The sequence below is a fragment of the Eumetopias jubatus genome, unplaced genomic scaffold (genome assembly GCF_037043125.1).
Source record: "Eumetopias jubatus isolate StellerSeaLion01/CBP00866 unplaced genomic scaffold, mEumJub1_p1.0 scaffold_3, whole genome shotgun sequence".
NCBI classification, from domain to species: Eukaryota; Metazoa; Chordata; class Mammalia; order Carnivora; family Otariidae; genus Eumetopias; species Eumetopias jubatus.
In genome coordinates, this window is record NW_028274809.1 from 194,367,829 (window position 1) to 194,388,081 (window position 20,253).

The following is a 20,253-nucleotide window of genomic DNA, read 5'->3' on the forward strand; positions in this document are numbered from 1 at the left end:
GAGACCTAATGAGGGACAGACAGATGCTTCCTGAGACAAGCCTGTGGAAGAGATGCTTGTTCCTATGACTCACTCCATTCAACCTGGTGTCCTAGCTAGGGCCTGGAGGCAAGGAAAAGAAACAGAGCACATACACTGGAAAGGAAGAAATAAAGTCTCATTCACAGAAGCTAAAGGAAAACCTACAAGAAAAGCTAGAACAGGTGTGTTCAGCAGGACCACAGAATATAAAGTCCATACATAAAAATAAGTTGCATTTGTGCATACAAGCAATGAGAATAAGGATTGAAATTAAAAAACAAAACAAAACAAAAAACAGGACCATTCACAAAATGATGCTTTGATGGCTTGTGCCTCTGGTGTGCTACCGAGGAAATCTTCGTTTACTCCATCAAAAACAAAAAATACAGATGGATAAATTTAAATACACACACACACACATACACGCAAGATGCGTATGCTGAAAACATATCACAAACACTGATGAGAGAGATTAAGGAAGACCAAGTATGTGCCCTACTGGAGGGTCTGAAGACTCCATTTTGTTAAGATGTTACTTCTCCCCCAAATTAATCTATACACCTATGCAATCTCAGTGGTTTTGGAAACTGAGAAGCTGATTAAAAAATATAAGTGACAATTCAAAGGGCCTAGAATAGCAAAACAAGTTTGGAAAAGAACAGAGTTGACATGATCACACCGCTGACTTGAGACTGGCTAAGGCCACAGGCACCAAGACCATGGGTATCGGAGCAAGGAAAGGGGTACAGATCAATGGAACAGCCTAGAGAAGCCAGAAATAGGCTCATACACATAAACTTGGGTGATTTTCAAGAAGGCACCAAGGTAATTCAATGGAGAAAGGATAGTTTTTCAATAAATGATGCTGGTACAACTGGACGTTTACAAGGAGAAAAATGAACTTTGTGTGTCAGATGTACAATTTACCTGAAATAGATCTAAACATAAGAGCTAAAACCATAAGCTTTCTAAAAAAAAAAAAAAAAAAAAAAAAAAAAGGAAATCTCCACACCCTAGAGTAGGCAAAGATTTCTTAGTTATGACACCAAAAATACAAACTGTAAAAGAATTCTGACAAACTGGACTTCATCAAAATTAAAGACTTCTGGGCTTTGAGAGACTCTGGTAAGAAAATGAAAAGAAAAAAGACAAAGAAAATATTTGTAAAACAAGTATCTCATGGAGAACTTATATCAAGAATACACAAAAAACTTTTAAAACTCGATAATAAAACAACCCAATTAAAAGGGCAAAAGATTTGAACAATTTACCAAAGAAGAGATACAGACAATAAACACATGAAAACATGCCCAGCCTCATTCTTCATCAGAAAATGCAATAAAAACCACAATGAGATACTACTACACACATATCAGGATGGCATAAATGGGTTAAAAATAAAAACTGACAATTCTGAGCGCTGAGAGTCTGTGTGGCACCTGGGACTCTCACGCGGCTGGGAAAACTCAAGATGGCGCAGTCATACAGGAGAAGGGCTTGGCAGTCTCTAACAGAGGTAAACACACACAATAGGCGAGGGAAAATCTTTTTTCTCCCACTCCTTCTAGGTTCTCTCACGCTCTGCAACAGAAGAAGGGTTAATAAGAGAACAACAAAGGGAAGCTTATTAACATGGCTCAAACACACCCGGGGAGAAACTCAGCAGTGAGCAAGAACTTGCACTTCTGCAGCATCTTAACCTAAAACAACAACAAATTTTCAAAGAGACAGACCGAGGAAAGGCCACTGGACTTCCAGGGCTTTGAGAAGGGGCAAACTGCAGGAAGGGGCCAGTGGCAGACAAAGGTGGGTCATGTAGGAAGGGGCCAGTGGCAGACAAAGGTGGGTCATGTAGACCCCTCCAGTGTCACCTCCAGCCTAAGAGGGCTCTAGAGTTGTCTTGGTGATTAACTTCTGCACAAATTCATGTCCTGCTTTTCGGGCAGGCTGGAGATCTTTTCTTGTGTCTGCTTATTCTCAACTGCCTTCAGCTCAAATTAAACCTTATGCCAAAGTGCATATTTTAGAGTGGCAAATTCTGGCCTCTTTCAATACACCCCAGCAATCTGCCTCTCAGGTCTCTTCTAAGAGAAATGAAAACATGTGTCAATATAAAGACGCAGAAGAATATTCCTGGCAGCTTTATTCACAATCACTAAAAACTGGAAACAGCCCAGACCTCCACCCAGGGATGAATGGGTCAACAGCAGCACCACCCATCTTTGCTGGACTAGGAATGCAGGGAGGGGCAGCATGCTCATGGTGGCTCCCACCACAGGAGGCACAAGGTAAAAGGAACTTTTGGTGCAACAGGAAGAATGCTCCCTTCCGACCAACAGGCTTTGCAGAAGAAGGGCCTCCCCGGCCTGAGGCTGGTATCTGTCATCCTGTTGTCCTGCACCATGCAGAGCTACCCTCTTCAGGTGGAAGAAAACCCAGTCACATGGTTCCATTCCAAAAAATGAGAAATATATGCCCAGGGCTAGGACACATATAAATGGGGACGGGGAGTCCCGAATGAGTGCAGCTTTATGGGTATACACCAAGCAGATTCTGGGTGGTGGGACATATTTGGGGCTGGAAGTAGTTGGATGACAGTGGGTGGTAGAACAGAAATGGTGGATGAAGGGACACAGGATGCGGGCTGGAGAACGGTAAATGTTACCTGATGGGTGGGGGATGTGGAGAACATATGAAGGGTGATGATGGTAGGTAATGGTGGAGAGTGGGTGGTGATGGTGGAGGAGGGTGGATGGTGGTGGTCTGAGGGTGGAGGAGGGTGGATGGTGGTGGTCTGAGGGTGAAGGAGGGTGGATGGTGGTGGTGCATGATGGGTGGATGGTGGACAGTGGGTAGTGATGGTGGTGGAGGGTGGATGGTAGTCTGATGGTGGAAGAGGGTGGATGGTGGTGGTCTGAGGGTGGAGGAGGGTGGATGGTGGTGGTCTGAGGGTGGAGGAGGGTGGATGGTGAGTGGTGATGGTGGAGGAGGGTGGATGGTAGTGGTCTGATGGTGGACGAGGGTGGATGGTAGTGGTCTGATGGTGGAGAAGAGTAGATGTGGTAGTCTGAGGGTGGAGGAGGGTGGATGGTGAGTGGTGATGGTGGTGGAGGGTGGATGGTGGTGGTCTGATGGTGGAGGAGGGTGGATGGTGGTGGCCTGATGGTGGAGGAGGGTGAATGGTGAGTGGTGATGGTGGAGGAGGGTGGATGGTAGTGGTCTGATGATGGAGGAGGGTGGATGGTGGTAGTCTGATGGTGGAGGAGGGTGGATGGTGAGTGGTGATAGAGGAGGGTGAATGGCTGGTGGTGCATGATGGGTGGAGGGTGTGGAGGGTGGTGGAGGGTAGATAGTAGTTTGATGGTGGAGGAGGGTGGATGGTGGTAGTCTGATGGTGGAGGAGGGTGGATGGTGGTAGTCTGCTGGTGGAGGAGGGTGGATGGTGAGTGATAATGGTGGTGGAGGGTGGATGGTGGTGGTCTAATGGTGGAGGAGGGTGAGTGGTGGTGGTCTGATGGTGGAGGAGGGTGGATGGTGGTGGTCTGATGGTGGAGGAGGGTGGATGGTGGTAGTCTGATGGTGGAGGAGGGTGGATGGTGGTGGTCTAATGGTGGAGGAGGGTGGATGGTGGTGGTCTGATGGTGGAGGAGGGTGAGTGGTGGTGGTCTGATGGTGGAGGAGGGTGGATGGTGGTAGTCTGATGGTGGAGGAGGGTGGATGGTGAGTGGTGATGGTGGAGGAGGGTGAATGGTGGTGGTCTGATGGTGGAGGAGGGTGGATGGTGGTGGTCTGATGGTGGAGGAGGGTGGATGGTGGTGGTCTGATGGTGGAGGAGCGTGGATGGTGGTGGTCTGATGGTGGAGGAGGGTGAATGGTGGTGGTCTGATGGTGGAGGAGGGTGGATGGTGGTGGTCTGATGGTGGAGGAGGGTGGATGGTGGTAGTCTGATGGTGGAGGAGGGTGGATGGTGGTGGTCTAATGGTGGAGGAGGGTGGATGGTGGTGGTCTAATGGTGGAGGAGGGTGAGTGGTGGTGGTCTGATGGTGGAGGAGGGTGAGTGGTGGTGGTCTGATGGTGGAGGAGGGTGGATGGTGGTAGTCTGATGGTGGAGGAGGGTGGATGGTGAGTGGTGATGGTGGAGGAGGGTGAATGGTGGTGGTCTGAGGGTGGAGGAGGGTGGATGGTGGTGGTCTGATGGTGGAGGAGGGTGGATGGTGGTGGTCTGATGGTGGAGGAGCGTGGATGGTGGTGGTCTGATGGTGGAGGAGGGTGAATGGTGGTGGTCTGATGGTGGAGGAGGGTGGATGGTGGTGGTCTGATGGTGGAGGAGCGTGGATGGCTGGTTGTGCATGATGGGTGGAGGGTGGTACATGGTGATGATGGGTTTCTGCTCATGGCAAGAGATGGTATCTCATCCTAGGATGAGTAACTCATTCTTCACCACCTCATCCCCATCTCCCCCCACCTCACCCTCCACCAGGACCACACGTACCATTTTCCAGCGCTGTGTATGTCCCAGCACCCATCACCCACCTGGTGGTGCAAACCCATAACCAGGAGTCATCCTGGACTTCTCCCTCCCCAACAGCCTCACATTCAACAAATGACTGCCTGCCTCTAAGTGAAGTCTACAATGCATAGTCTAAAGTGAGGGGAAGACTTGCGACCGTAGCTGCAGGTGTGAGTGCTGGGCTAACACCGAGCAGCCATCTGGCTTGTCTGTACCAGTTCCCTCAGCTGAAGATGCACCTGCAGCACAGGACTGTGAAGGTTAAAGGAGTCATATTCGTACAGCACCCAGAACAAGTCCCTGCACCTGTTAAATGCATTCAATACATGTTTCCTTCTAACTCTAAGAATCACCTGAGGAACTCCACAAAACTATGGAGTTCCAGGTTCAGCCCCTGAGGATGTGGGTCCACCAGCATGGATGGGGGCTAGGTACCTGGGGTGTAACACACTCCTCAGCAGCAGAGAGAGGCCGAGCAGGAGCTCATCGCTGCAGGACTAGTCCCATGTCAGAAAATGGAGACATGTTTAAAAGCCTTCTGGTGTTGGGAGCGTGTTATAGGAGCCCCATGCAGGTGGCGGTCTGCATGGGTGCACAGTGGGGCCCACACACAAGGATCCTCTTGATTCAAGTAGGCTCTGCTGTTCCACACCTCTCCTCCCTCTCCAGGAGGGCTCCACTGAAATGCCAGGGCATCTGAAAGCACCCCAATACTTCTGAGAGGCCCCAATGCCTCTGAGAGCACCCCAATACCATCCCGATCCCCATGGAGAGCTGTCAAACTCAGGTCAGGTGCAGTCTGGGGATTTGGGGACACACTTGGTGGTCACTGTACCCTCACTTTGAAGGACAGCTCTGAAGCCATTTTCCCATGTGAGCTCATGGTGTGAAGCTCCTCTGCACGTTGACAGGGTTGGGGGGGCCCTCAGGCAGCTCATCCCTGCCACAGGGGACTCGGGGGGCCGGTCCAGGGCACGGGGGATAAGGGAGGCCCGTCCAGGGCACTGGGGACGCCACCACCAGGCCAGCCAGGTACCCACTGCCACCTCCCAGGGCTGCTCAGCACAAGCCAAAAAAGCCCGGCCAAGAATGCTGGCAGGCACGGCTGACTCAGAGCAGAGAGCCCGGGGGAGATGCCGCACACCTAAGAGAACGGGGCCCCACCCAACAGAGGCAGAGAAAACGGAGAAAACACCCATTTCAGTACCTACCTATGATGGAGTCCCTCCGGAAAACATCTCTATCAAAGATGTAAAAGGACAGGTGCCGAAAGCTCCGAGGGATCTCGCAGTAGAAGTCTTCTCCGTAGAAGGGGCTGGGAAGCAAGCACAAGGGCTCTGTCAGGTGAGTCGGGCAGTGCGGGCACACGCACGGAATCACGCTCTCACACGGATCACCGACACGCCACATCGTGTTTCATGCGTGAGATGTGGAACTGGGGTTCGCTCATGGGGCTACCAGCACGGTCCCCGCTGTCAGCCCCAAGGCCCGTCACCCCGAGGGAGTGGCCCACAGTGAGAATGACGTCTGCTGTGTGTGTCCGGGCTGGACCCAAGCTCCAGGACCACGGGGACACTTGGAATGTGCAGGGCAGTGGTTGGCAAGCCTCACTTCACACGTGTCAGTCAAACCCAGCGTGCCGGCTTCAGACCATGCTCTCTTTCCCCAGAAGTCGGGGTGAAATCACACCTGTCACTGGGGAGAGGATCCCTGCCCACTGACTGACCCTCCACATGGACCCTGCACATGAGTCCCTGCGCACAGAGACCCAGCTTGAACTGCAAACCTAGTCAAGGTCATGAAACAGCCCCCCAACTGCTCAGCTGGGCTGAGATGAGTCCACACACGTGGTCTGCAGCTAGCGGACTTGCGCTGGAAACGGCAGGGCACCCGACAGTCTTCACCGGGTACAAGATGGTCAGCAGCTCACTGCAGCACACACACCTACAGCCGAGGTCCAAAGTAGGAAACGCGATCAGTCAGGAAAGCGAACGGGGTGTGTTGTGTCGCTTAGAAGAGGAGGAACGTACACTCCTGCTCAAGCTGGAATAACAGTGCAGAAGGTGGACAGTGTGGGACCCGCAGCGGAACCTCACTGCGAGGGACCCGGATGCGTCCCCAGAACAGAGGGAGGAGGGCGGGGCGGCTCCCAGCTCCAGCCCATATTTTATCCATTCTGAGATGACCCCCCCCACCACGTCTGAGCATCTCTGAAATCAGAATGCACGCCACAGTGTCAGGACAGTCCATACTTTAATTAGCTCTGTTCTCTCTCAGTGGCCAGGAGATGACGGTGCCTCTCCATCTGACCAATGCCACAGCTCCCTAGAATAGTGTTTTTGGTGGCATGATGGGGGTCACCCCATGGGTCTGCTTCCCACCACTGCCCCATCAGCAAAGAGTAAACTCTCCTTAGACACAGGCACGTGATGTATCAGTCAAATAGCCCAGCTGCTGAAGCACACACATTTCATCTCTGTAGCTCAGGATCAGCTCAGCACGGCCCAGTGAGAGCCCTGGGAAGATGGAGCAAATGCACCGCTCCCAGGGCAAGAAAGAGACGCCCCCCACCCCCCGCCCCATGAGGAAACCAGATGCAGGACAGGTGCTGAGCTCCATGCCAGCACACCAGGCTGAAGATACACCAGCCCCTGGGAGCAAGGGTGTGGGCAGGCATCTGCCCGTTCTACAGGCTGCCTGAGTCCCACCCCAGGCTCATGTGGCCAGGCAGGGAGAGGGAGCCAGGTTCGGGGCTGGGTGCAGCCCAGACCAGGCAGTGGCTGAGGAGGATGGTCAGGCTTTTGAAATATGGAAAAGGTCTCCCCCTCAAGCAGCAATGTATCCACGGTATGTAGCCAGTGCAGGCCGACCTGCAGACAGGCGGGGCACAGAGGTGCTGGGATCATCCTGTCTCCTCCAGCCAGCAGCTGAGAGCCAGCCCAGGCGGGTGGGGACAGGGAAGACGTGAACTGCCACAGAGGAGCCACGTTGGTGGACCCGCCTGAGCCCTTCTCCGCAGACACAGCACTGCAGTGGCCTGGAGTGTGCAGAGCGGATCTGCCGGGTGGGAAGATGAGGACCTGAGGTGGAAGCTGGTGGTCCCAGCAGGGCCAAGGGTTTTGGGGTGCCAGAGGGAATAATCCAGAAGCACCTGAGGCAGGCAGGGGCCTGGGGTCTTGAAGGACCAGGCCACGGGGAGACAGACAACCACCAAGAAAGCAAGAGCCAAGGGGAAGGCATTCTAGCCACCCAAGAGATCCGCCTCACGGCAAAGCAGAGTGTGCTCAACTCGGGAGCTGCCCTTAGGGATATACCCGAGAGGCTGAGCACGTTTTACTCACTCACTGAACAAGACCAGAGCGGGGGGACCCTGTTGTTCTGAAGGTCAGAGGGTGGAGAGCGCGCCATGCCACCAAGCCGTCACACACACATCACAGCTGCCTCCCAGGCTTCACACGGAAGTCAGACACCGGCACATTTCTATTTGCCCCGTGGCAGGTATCTCTAGGGAAGGCCACCTGTGAATCCAGACTGTGCTCTCTTGTCTCTCACCAACAGTCCTACCCACCACCTGGGACCCCCTGTCCTGGTACACGCGACTCTGGCTGTCTACTCTCCACATGGGACCAACCCTAATTCACTCAGGCTGCAAATCAGAACTACCTGGACAGGTTTTTAGGAAACACGGCTCCCCGGGCCCCACCCCAGAGAACCCTCTCTGGGGTGATGGGCCACGAAGCAGAACCCTTTAATTCCACAGCCACACGACTAACACAAGCCTCGAGGTCATCACAGTCTCCAGATTAATCGCGTGTTATACATGGGCAGAGCACGGATTCCCATCCCATACCCTCGGGCATGCCACTGGGGGCAAGGTTTCACCTCTGAGGCCACAGGAACACAAATGTGGCGTCTGTGCCCAGAGGAGAGAGCCAGACTGAGGGAGCCACACTCCATGTGACTCGCAGCACCAGGACACCCAGCCTTGGCGGCAAGCATGTGCCCTAAGGGGCTGGCGGAGTCCCGGACAGAGCATGGGCCTGACTTCGAGGGCTGTGTCTGCAGGCACCAGCTCCGCACTGACTATAGCTCGTCCTTCCCAGACTCAGCAGGGTACCCCACAAAGACACTGCTTCCCACAGTACGCTGATTCATAGACTCACGCGTATGTTCTTAGAATTTCCCTGTGCTTCTTTACTCCTTTATGATCTCAATTTTTGCTTTAAAAAAGGAGCGTTCACGGATAAGAATGTCTCCTATAACTTTTAACTAGAAATAATAATACCAAGTGTGAGATGTAGAGAAGTCGGAGCCCGCTGAGGCAGCCGCTTTGGAAACAACCCAAATGTCTATTGGCAGAGGAACAGCTGAACAAAAGTGTGGTCTGTCCACACAGGGGAACGTCACTGGCCACGGAGAGAGCAGTGAAGCTCGGACACCTGCTACCCACGGATGAACCCTGAAATCATGATGCTCAGGGAGAGAAGCCACAAAAGGCCAAATACTGTGTGACTCCATGTTCACGAAATGCCCCAGAGACAAATCTATAGAGACAGAAAGTGGGCCGGTGCCGCAAGAAACGGGGGTAGAGAAAGGACATGAAAATATTCCAAAACTGATGGCTACAACGCCAAATACACTGAAAGCCACAGAATTATACATGTTAAATAAGTTAATTATGTGGTATGTGAATTATATCTCAATAAAGCTATTATTTATTTATTTATTTTTAAATGTTTTATTTTAAGTCAGAGAGAGAGAGAGGCAGAGGCAGAGAGAGAAGCAGGCTCCCCGTCTAGCAGGAAGCCCGATGCGGGACTCGATCCCAGGACCCTGGGATTGTGACCCGAGCCGAAGGCAGATGCTTAACCATCTGAGCCACCCAGGCGCCCCAATAAAGCTATTTTTTAAAAACCAAAATTTTAAAAATACATAAAGATGTCAGAACGTGAAAACCAGAATTAACATTATAGGGTATATCCTCCCAGATTTTTTCTCTGAAGATCGATGAATATGGAACAGGAATAGATATGGATGGAGACACATATTTTCACAATAAAAGTAGGATTACACTATATACCCCAATATACAGTTCCCTTTTTCCTTTAATATCATGCCATGGACCACCTTCCAAATATGTACATAAAATGTTTGCTGCCAAACAGCCCTGAGGTCTGAATGAGCACACCTGCTGACTCACCCGTCCCAACCCTGGTGGGCGCCCGCAGCAGAGCGGCCTGGTACATGGCCACCCACCTGTCCCTGTGGAGTTCCCATGGGCCTGTGCTTGGCGGAAGGGTGCTTGATGGTGGGAGGCTCTGGTGCACAACCCCGTGCGACCCTCCAGAGAGTGAGGACAGATTCAGCCCACACGCCCACCAGCACAGTCTTACCAACATTTACAAACTTGGCTCGTGTGATGGCAAAACGAACCTCCTGCTTTTGCTGGCAACGTTTAAATCATCGGTGCAGCTCAGCGTCAACCAAACATGTGTGAGCACTTTTGTTGAAATGCCTCTGGCCCGTGTTGTATTCATGCCCACCTTCTCGTGTTCAGAACAGTAATCCACTGAGAGCTTTCAGGTTTGTGTTACAGATTAGAAGATAAATAACTGATACACAGCATATGAGAAACACCTTTTCAACTGGAAACACCACCAAGTTGTTAATATTCTCTGTCATCAATGGGCAAGGTCCTGCCTTCTGCAAAATGCACCCCAGCAGAGTAGCAGGGCTCCTGCACTCAGGAGCTGAGGCTGCCCGGGCAACGTGACATCTGTTGGGACATGAGGGTGGACATGAGGTGTAAGTGGAGCAGGTACCCCACCCCTGAGTGTCCCCCACCCCAGGACACACCAACACAGTCATTCGGACAAACCCCACCCCCATCCTGGCTCAACAGGAGTCTGCACTTGCGTCTTTGCAGGCTGCAGAGTCCGAAGCATGTTCCCAAAGAGAAGGGAAACCAAAGTGTTCTCCCATCCCCGCCCTTCTCCATGTGCCGGGCAAGACAATGTCTTCTTTCTGGTGGACTCAAAGGGGGCCCCAGCCCCCAGCCTCCCCTTCCTTCCCATTAGCAGCATAACCTGGGGTATCTCTCCACACAGACCCCGCTTTGTCCCCAGCCAAGGTCAGCCGCAGTCAGATGCATGACTCATGCCCCACAGTCGGCCCCACTTGCAGCCTTAGGGCTCCAGAACCCTCTTTCCAAATAAAGAAAAAAGCAGCCCAAAGGACTTGGCTTGCCTTAAATACTGCTATCTGACAGAAGGAAATTAATGCATGCAGCGGCATCCGCCCCTAAGGCTGGCCAGAGTGACAGGCTCTTTCCCTCAGTAATTACTGGGAGAAGCTCAAATGGAGTTTCACAAAATCAAACACCCTCTTGCCGAAAATGGAGCTGATCTGTAAGTAGCGCCGACAAGGGGAAACCGCCCGCCTTCCTCCTACTCCTCCCAGAGCCCAGATGTGCAGCCCAGAGGCTCAGACAGGGCCTCATCTGGGACGGGCGGACAAACCGCGGACTTCTCCATGAGTCATTTCCCAGCATCTGCGCGAGGCTGGCAGCTAGCCCCGCGGCCACGATGTTTGCTCGCGAGAAAACAGCTGTGCACCTGGTTTTCTCTGGTTTCAGGCTATTTCGCAAACACCCGAGTCCATTTCCCAACATCTGGGCAGAGGAGCGAGGAGCGGGGCTGCCTGAGCTGCTCCAGATTTGGGATATAGATGGAACGGCTGCACACGCCCAAGAATGAGGAACCCCATTCTGAATGTCTCTGTGAGAGGACCATTCTCACGACGGTCGACATGCCACACAGAAGGCCACACTGGGGCAGAGCGTCCAGGCTCCCAGAGGGAACTCCGCCCACCCCACAGCCCAACATGGACTGGAAGCCAGGCAGGCAGGGTGAGTTCTCCAAAAAGAGCACCAGCCTCCAGATCTCCAAAGAGATCAGAGTTCAGCTAATAAAATGTGCCTGTTACGTCATTAACTAAAAGCTGGATTAAAATTCCATTAAACCAAATACTGTGCAAAGGTCCACAGGAGAAGAATGAGAAACACCAAGGAAGTCGAGTGCTGGCACCGCCCACAGGGACCGCAGAGATGGAAGCGTCGCGTCTCCATCTGCAGCAGGCACGGGTACCAGGAAGGCCTGTGATACACGGTTCCAGAAAGGAGCCTCAGAGGCAGGAGGAAAACCTTTTGGTTTCTTCTCACTTCCTTCAGACCTCCTTTAAATCCCTGCATGGCATGGCTCCCCAGCACCCACGAGCCTTCGCCGTAGAGCCTTTTCCCTTCCAACAAGATGCTGCATCTTCCTGGGAGGAAGGATGCTCAGCCCCTGTGCTGAACCCCAACCCCGACTCATGTCACTCCAGGGAGGGGCAGCTCCCGGACAGAAAGCCGCTCCGATCCCCAAAGGATGTGTGTCGTGTCGTTTGGCATTCTGCACACTTGCAGCAGGGACAGGAGGCATGTAGGTAAGCCTCTGCCAGGAAGGAGAGAGTCTGAGGTCAGATAACAGTATTTGTTCCAATGCTGGGCAGAAGGGTCACTGGGCCAATCACTGCTTGCACTCGAGGGGCTCTGTGCTGGGATGCGGGCAGTGAAGCACCCAAGGGTCCATGGTGGCTGCTGATCACAGAGACATGGAGGACATTTGAGGGTGGTGGCCTGGCAGGCAGGGCCAAAGGAGCCTGAGGTCAGCATCGGGCAGGCACAGGACGAAAGGCAGTCAGAGCTGCTCACACTCCTCCCCCCAAGCACCAGGACCCACACTGGGGATTCCTCCTGGAGCACTGCAGGACCATGGAGAGACGGGTCCCTGCCTGGAGCACTGCAGGACCGTGGAGAGATGGGTCCCTGCCTGGAGCACTGCAGGACCGTGGAGAGATGGGTCCCCGCCTGGAGGACAGTGGGGGGATGGATCCCCACCTGGGGCACCCCAGAACGGTGGGGTGGGGGATGGATCCCCACCTGGGGCACCCCAGAACGGTGGGGTGGGGGACGGATCCCTACCTGGGGCACCCCAAGACTGTGGGGCATAAATTCACCTACTCCAGCTGGCAAGGACTGTCTGGGCGTAAAGTCTGCATTTATGTCCAAAAGACTTTTTTTTAAACTTAAACTGGAGAAATTCAAGATAAAAGTAAATGTTAGGAGAAACTGTTCTGTGTACAGCCTCATAAATCAAAATCGGTGTTTGCTCATCGGCAAAGTGGTTTTTATTAAAAACCTCCAAGAAAATGGAGTCTGTCTTCCCAAACCATAGACCCCAGACAGATTCTCCCCCTCAAAACTGTGGAGCTACAGGGTCCTCCTTGCTGGCGTCACACCCAGCACACCGCAGAGCTGGTACATTCTTCAGTATGAGCAGAAAGAAAGGTGCTGTCATGTCAGGGACCCACAGCCTCCTTTAATTCCAGGTTGGAAGTGCGCACCCATCCCGCCTGAGAACAACCCTTCCTTTGGGAACATTCTCAGCAGGAATGACAGGATGTGAGGGCTGTAATTATGCCGTGTCGGTAAACACGGTGATGAGCTAGCTCGTCCTCACTGTGCTCCAGAAAGCGGTTATTTTACCGTCTAACTTCTAATCTTATGTAAAAAAGCAAAAACAAAAACATCCCCCATAATCCCACTAACCCCGCAAAATAACCACACTGACATTTATGTCCACATATTCCAGACCATTTTGGAACAATCCCAACTTTTCGAACAAAAGAGAACCTTACTGCGAACACAGCTTTGTGACCTGCCGTTAACACTCCAGACATAAAGGCCCTTTGAGCCGCGTGAGCACCATTCCCACTGGCTTGCAAGGAGCCGCAAGGAGCCGCCAGAGCTCTGCCTCTGCAGGAAGACAAGAGGGGCCCGCAGGCCAGCACCAGGTGGCCACTCTCCCCCTCCCCACGAAACCAGGTGAGAGCAGGTAGACCGTGGGCGGGGGACCCGGAGCGGCCGTGGGGAGAGGCTCAGCACAGCCCCCCTCCGAGTGGCCACTGGGGAAGGTGAAGGTCAGATCAGGAAGTTTGGGACAGCTCCTCTGCCGGCCAGGAGCTGTTCATACATCTTGGGGGGATTTTGTGGGAAAAGGTAGGCAATGTCTTCCTCCCAATAATCACATACGTTGACAAAAGGAAACGAAAACACTAGTAGTTCGTGGAATAGTCTTGCAAATGAGCGGGCCAACCCAGCACTTAGGAGGTCTTGGTTTTAACTTCTCGTGTGCATGTAACATGGATATGCTCCTTCTACTGGACAAAATGGTGATTTCCTCCATGATGGAACCTTCCCCATCCCTGTTTTGGAAGCAGGAGGTAGACAGATGCGTCGTGCCGTCCAGGATGGGCAGCTGCCCGTGAGCCCGACCTTGCCAGCCCATCATCCTAGAGCCTTGAGCTTAAGCAAACAGACAATGAGCTGCCATTTAAGTGATAACACGATTATAGCCAAATAGCTCACAAGGTCCACCAGTATGAATACAGGTTTTGCCTCAATACTAAATGGCCAAATGCACCCATATTTTTTAAGCTCCTGGAATTATTTTGTGTTTGTGTCTTTCTTTGTTGTCAGGTTTAACTTTCTGTTAACAGCACCCTCTCCTTGCCTGGTATATTAGAGAAGCACTCAATAAATATTCATTGAAGGGCACCTGGGTGGCTCAGTCGGTTAAGCATCTGACTCTTGGTTTCAGCTCAGGTCATGATTTTGGGGTCCTGGGATCGCATCAGGCTCCAGGCTCAGCAGGGAATCTGCCCCAGATTCTCTCCTTCTGCCCCTCCCTCACTCAAGCACACGTGCACTCGCTCTCTCTCTCTCAAATGAATAAATAAATCTTTAAAAAATAAATAAATATTCATTGAGAGAATAAATAAATAAACAAAAATAGTCAAGCTCATTAAAACTGTCAGGAGAGCAGGAATTCTCCAAGTCTGGACCATTACCTCAGTGCACTGACTATAGAGTTAACTGGCTCCTTGTGACAGCATTTTGGGGGCTCCCACCTGATTCTGGCTGTTTCTCAGATGGCTGATTTTCTGACAGGACAGCATTACTACATCATTATCTTTGTTTAGCTCTGAGCCTCCCTTTCCTGCTCCAGAAGCACATTTTCTAGTACCACCAATGCCAGGAACCGCGATTTCCATTTCTAAACTTGTCTAAAATGTTTTGAAGACTGTGGCCCCCATTCTCAACCTTGCCTAAAACAGAGGTTCCCAAATAGACTCTCTTCCCAGAGGTCTTGGCTCAGCAGGTCTGGGGAGGGCTCAGCTTCCCCAAGACCACAGTTACTTTCCAGGTTTATGACCTCCGGGCCTCAACATTAACTGTGCAAACACAGAGGGTTTATCTGGTGTCAGGATAATGAAAGTAACCCAAAACGCTACAGTAACATTATCATCCCTGGCATCACCTTCATCACCAGTCCCAAAGCCAGACTTGACTCCTGACAAATGTTTCAGGCTTTTCGTTTTTCTTCAACAAATTATTTCAGAGACTCTCGAGCATGCCCGGCACACACACAACTATGGCCACTCAGCCTCAGGGGCGCCCCCCAGTACTAGGGGCACCGGTGCAGACAGACAATGAAAGGTGTCTCCACATCTCAGGAGCAGGAAATCCCTAACAGGTTTGTAAAAACAAAGTTCAGTCAGTGGTCAGAAGGCACTCTTTGTTCCCTCTGAGAAGGAGCAATATGCAAGGATATAATTCTTCTGCTAAAAATGTTCTCAAACTGAAAATAGCTGTTTGCATGATCCACACAACCCATAATTCTAACCCTGAAGGTGGAGTCACGGGCTTCGTGGGGCTCCTTCTCCACTCCATTGAACACTTGATGATAAACGTACTTGCTCAGGACCCCACTACTGGCTTGTTGGCTTCACGTGGGCTGCAAACCACAATCCCCACCCCCTGCTAACACGCCATTTCTGGGTCCTCTCTCCCCACCTGCTATGTAAACTGCTGTCAGGGTGCCCTCACCTCCTGTCCCTGGGGTGTGGTCCAGGGGCAGCATCCCAGGGAGACTGTCAGAAATGCAAATTACAGCCCACCCTACATGTCCTGGGCAGACATCTGTGTCTGGACAAGCCCTCCAGCGGTGAGTGGCCCTTAGCAGCTGACCTTGAGAGGGGCTGATGTGCTCATCATGTAGCAAATTCCTCAATCTGAGGACCTGTTAGGTGCTGCTCCTTCTGACTGGACCTTTACTAACGCTATCAGTGAGCACTCTGCAGGCCCCCTTTCCTCAGTGAGTATTACCTCCATGCCCATCTCAGATATGACTCTCTAGGAAAATTTAGAGGAAGGTGGTAAAAAAAAAAAAATAAGCCTCCCAAATACTCACCTCTCAAAATGCCTGTCTGGTGCTGTGTTTGGTACATACCTTCAGCTCATCTCTGACCAGAAGGTGCCCACACGCGCCCCAGGAGCAACAGCTCCCCCACGCACCTGCAGGCTGCTCAGCCCTGGGCAGCCCGAGCATTTGGGAAGAACATCATCTGCCAGCAAGACGTCAGTGACAACTGTCCTGGACATGGGAGCCCGTGTGAATGTTCCAGCACCCGGCTCACGCCAAGCAGCGCGGACAGTGGCAAACAGCACCTGTGTTCAGGGTATCTGCTACACAGAGGAAAACGGATCAAGTAAAGCAACAGCCGACATTACCAGAGCGACTTCTCCACAATCTTGGTCCTGAAAACCTCCTCCCGGTCCAAGTTCACAGTGCAGTAGCAATCTCGCATCTTGTTTGGCCCCGGGTATGTGGGAAGATTTTTGGCTTCACCTAAAAATCAAATGTAAATATACCATCAACTTAGCATAGAATTATTTCGTTCCCTTGTTAATCACAAGCACATTTCCAAATAATCAATTTATTTCATAGCAATGCACCTGCTTTCTCTTTTGTATACTCATTAGCTCTTTATGTCTTTCTTGCTACCACAAGTCAAAATATCAAAGAGAATAGCATGTGTGATGTTAGAATGCAAGGTAACATACACATAACCTCCAAAAAAAATTGATAAAAGCAGGAATCCATTAGCCTACGAATTAGGATTTTATTCACATTAGCCCCCTTAATTTTTTTAATGTGTAAATTATGTAAAATACATATAACTTAAAATGTATCATCTTAACCACCTTTGAGTATAGAGCTCAGTAGTCTTAAGTATATTTACACTGTTGTGCAACCAATCTCTGTAACTTTTTCATCTTGCAAAACTGAAACTGCAGCCACTAAACACGTCCCCATTCCCCTCCCCCAGCACCTACCCTTCCACTTTGTGTCTGTGAATCCGACTACTCTAGGTAATTCACGAAGTGGGATCATTCAGTATTTGCCCTTCTGTGACTGCCTTATTTCACTCAGCACAATGCCCTCAAGGTTCGTGCGTGTTGTAGCAAGTGTCAGGATTTCCTTCCTTGTTAAGGCTAATTGATATTTCATTGTATGGATGGACCACATTTTGCTTAGCCATTCATTCCCTGGGTTGCTTTTTTATTCTGAATTTGATTTGACATTATTAGGTCAAAGTTGGGGCAATGATTAAGGAGGACTCTTTTTTATTGACAAAACTCTGGACTGCAGCTGTTTATTTTTTTAAAGATTTTATTTATTTGAGCTAGAGAGAGAGAATGAGCACACAAGCGGGGGGCGGGGGGAGAAGAAGCAGGCTCCCCGCTGAGCAGGGAGCCTGCTCGATCCCAGGACCCTGGGATCATGACCTGAGCCGGAGGCAGACATACAATGACTGAGCCATCTGGGCACCCCCCCCCGCCGCCCCGCTGTTTAAATACAGAGCAATTAGCCAGTTAGAAGAAAGTCCCGATGGGAGACCTGCTGGAGGTCAAGTGTCCCCCTCCCACGGCCCCTCCTCCACAGGGAAGGAGAAACCTTCAGGCAGCAGCATGCCCAGCCAGCCCAGCAGAAAACGCCACAACTCCTCGACTCCTCGTGGGACCCTGGGTCTGCCTAGAGATCATTATCAACACCGCAATCTAGCGTCCTCTCCTGGAAGCTCACAACTAGCATGAACAGCAAGTCGACAGCCCCATTCACGGGCAGCTTGGGACACGGACGCCCAGGTGACGTCTCCTCTGAGGAAGAAAAGCCTCAGACATACTCTTGCCTCCCAGAGGCCTTCCCTGTCTCCAGGTCTCCCGGGGTGCCCGCAGGCAGCCGGCCCAGCACTGGGAAGACAGGGCAGTTCCGAGAGCCCAGACGGTGCCAACAACCCTCCAGACACAGCCAGTAACACCTGTGGCACCACAAGGCACCAAACTGCCTCTTTCTTGTCAAAACTGAAAAAGCAACAGAAACCAACCTGAACCAGAGCACGAGCTCCTCAGAACTGAGCACCAAAGCTGCCCAGGGCATACACCCTCCTCTGCACAACTCCCAACAAAAACAGCCGTTCTAACTCAGTTGGAGGAAACCAGCTCATTTAAAAGATGCCAGTTTGCAAATCGGCCTGCCAGAGCCTCCAAGAGGGCAGAGACGAACTCATTTGTTTGAAGCTTTCCTGACCTTCCATTTAACGTCGTTACGGAGCCCCCACGCAACGGGGGTCTGTATTCACCTTATTTCTGACCAGCGTGTCCCTTCAGGATTTCTAAGAGCACCAGTTGTAATCAGCGCACGTGGTCCCTTCCTGCACAGACAGAACATGAGACCTGATTCTCCAGGCCTCAGTTTCCCCCACTGTAAGAGAACGGGAACACGCGAGCTCTCCAAGGCTCCTCCAGCTCCAAGAAGTTTTAATTTAAAAAATTCCAGGGGTTTTTCTTTTGGGAATCATCAATGGCTCTTAGAGGGTAAAGAAAGAGAAACAGCAATGTTTTCTCATAGACCCACAATATTATAATGCTCCAAACACACCATGTCTACATGAGTCGAGCACGTGACAACATGGCCAATGTGGTAAGAGGCACGTGAATCTGAGCCAAGCTTCAAGTCAGCTGTAAAACTTCCGGCAGACAGGAAGGGTCAATGCACAAGCATGCAGGGTGTGTGAGTGTGTGGCCATATTCTGCAGGCGCCAGAGGGTACGAGGTCTGCGGGCGTCTCCAGAGACGGGGCAAGAGGAGCAGACACAGGGCTCCTTCCGCCGAGCTGACCCAACGAGGCAGTCCCCTCACACACGCCAGGCCCAAAACAGGCACTTTCTGTCTTCCGGTTCTCGTTTGGGAACTGTCGCTTTCACAGCATTCACAAATCTTTAACCTTAAAACCAGCCTGACATTGCGGACTTCCCAGCTGATACCTTTATGTTGGGAATCAGGGCTTACCATGCTTCCCTTTGGAATTTTTTTTTTTTTTTACAGTAAATGAGATATTTAGTTCCAAGTTCCTGTGTTTCTTATAAGGAGAAAAGAAACTTGTTTGGAAGTCTCATGGGAGATGATCGTTGGTAGAAAATACAGAACTGGGATTTTGTTCCTGTTTATTCTCCAAAGAACCTCAGAACACAAGCAATAGTCGCTGACATTCCTCAAGGTGGGCCCTGGGAGGAGAGAAGGGAAAGGTGAGCCTGAACGGGAGACACCTGACCTGGCGAAAGGCCGGTATGTAAACACACACTGAGCCACATTCCCCCACGCCCTGCTGGCCCCAGGCGGGGGCCGCGACGACAGCGCCACAGAGAGCAATGGGCTGACCGGAGCTGACGCCAACAAGCCACTCGGACCAGGAGGTCTGGGAGCAGCGGGCGGCACCCCCAGCCACGTCCTCTGCCCAGGGTCCTTACTGTTGGGCGCCGATCTGGACTAAACAGGCTGAGAATGAGGAGTTTCCCCGAATCTCTGCTTGCTTGGAGCCCCGCCACAGACTGGGGTGGGCCTTTCAGCTCTCGGGTGTTCCACCCTGACCATATTCAGAAGATATTACCACTCCTTCCACGCTGACTACTTATCCCAAAGGCTAGAGGTCATTTCCCGGCCCGGCTGCGTATTACAGTGTCTTTCTGTCCCTGAGGAAAAACATGTCCCTCTTCCCAGCACGTGGAGACATTTACATAGGAAAGTAAGTATACAGCAGGTGCTGAATTATGTGTTGAGTGAATGGATGAATAAGCGGCCACCAGGTAACAGAAAAGTAATCCTTGGTTTCATTCTAAGAAACAAATTAGAATCATTTTCATGCCTCTTTCTCCTACTGACCATGTCTAGAACATATACTATGTGCCAACCAGATCTGATGAAGACAACAGATCTGGAGCCTGGTTCTATCTCCAAACACCTAATCTACTAACAGAAGTAAAAGGCAGCCCTTAAAAAACGGTAAACAAAAGACACTGAGTGAACAAACTGGTTCTTACACCCAGGAACCAAGCCCTGGGTAAGGAAGACAGAGGTTGTGACCTGAAAGCGTCATTGCTCCCGAACCACCACCGGTAATGATTCTTGTAACAGAAAAGCTGAACCCTCATCCCCTGGGCCTTCCGCTCAACCAGAAAAAGAGAAGACCCACGTGTGGACGCCCATGCCTCGTTGCCACTGGGCGGGGGGGCGGGGGGCGTCCAGCCTGATAAAGAAGCCTCCGCCCAGTCTGGACGGCCTCAAGGGTGCCAAGGAACAAGGCCGTCCACACCTGAAAAGGGTTGTTGGAGGCCATGGACCCCAACGCCCTAGGAGTGGCGCTGGTGACCATGTTCAGCCGCGTCACCTCCAAGGGGTCTGATCTTGTTTGCTGCCCTCCAGCACCCAGCACAGCGGCTGG

General features: G+C 51.7%; 1 protein-coding gene across 1 annotated transcript in view; it reads right to left on the reverse strand.

Annotated features, from left to right (window-relative positions):
• RASA3 (RAS p21 protein activator 3) overlaps nucleotides 1-20,253 on the reverse strand; it is a 114,996-nt gene that overhangs the window by 50,642 nt on the left and 44,101 nt on the right. Inside the window, exons 2-3 of the mRNA XM_028087312.2 lie at nucleotides 16,203-16,320; nucleotides 5,743-5,846 (exon numbers count right to left, since the gene is read on the reverse strand). Of these exons, the coding sequence (XP_027943113.1) occupies nucleotides 5,743-5,846; nucleotides 16,203-16,320 (222 nt within the window). The remainder of the gene's footprint in view (nucleotides 1-5,742; nucleotides 5,847-16,202; nucleotides 16,321-20,253) is intronic.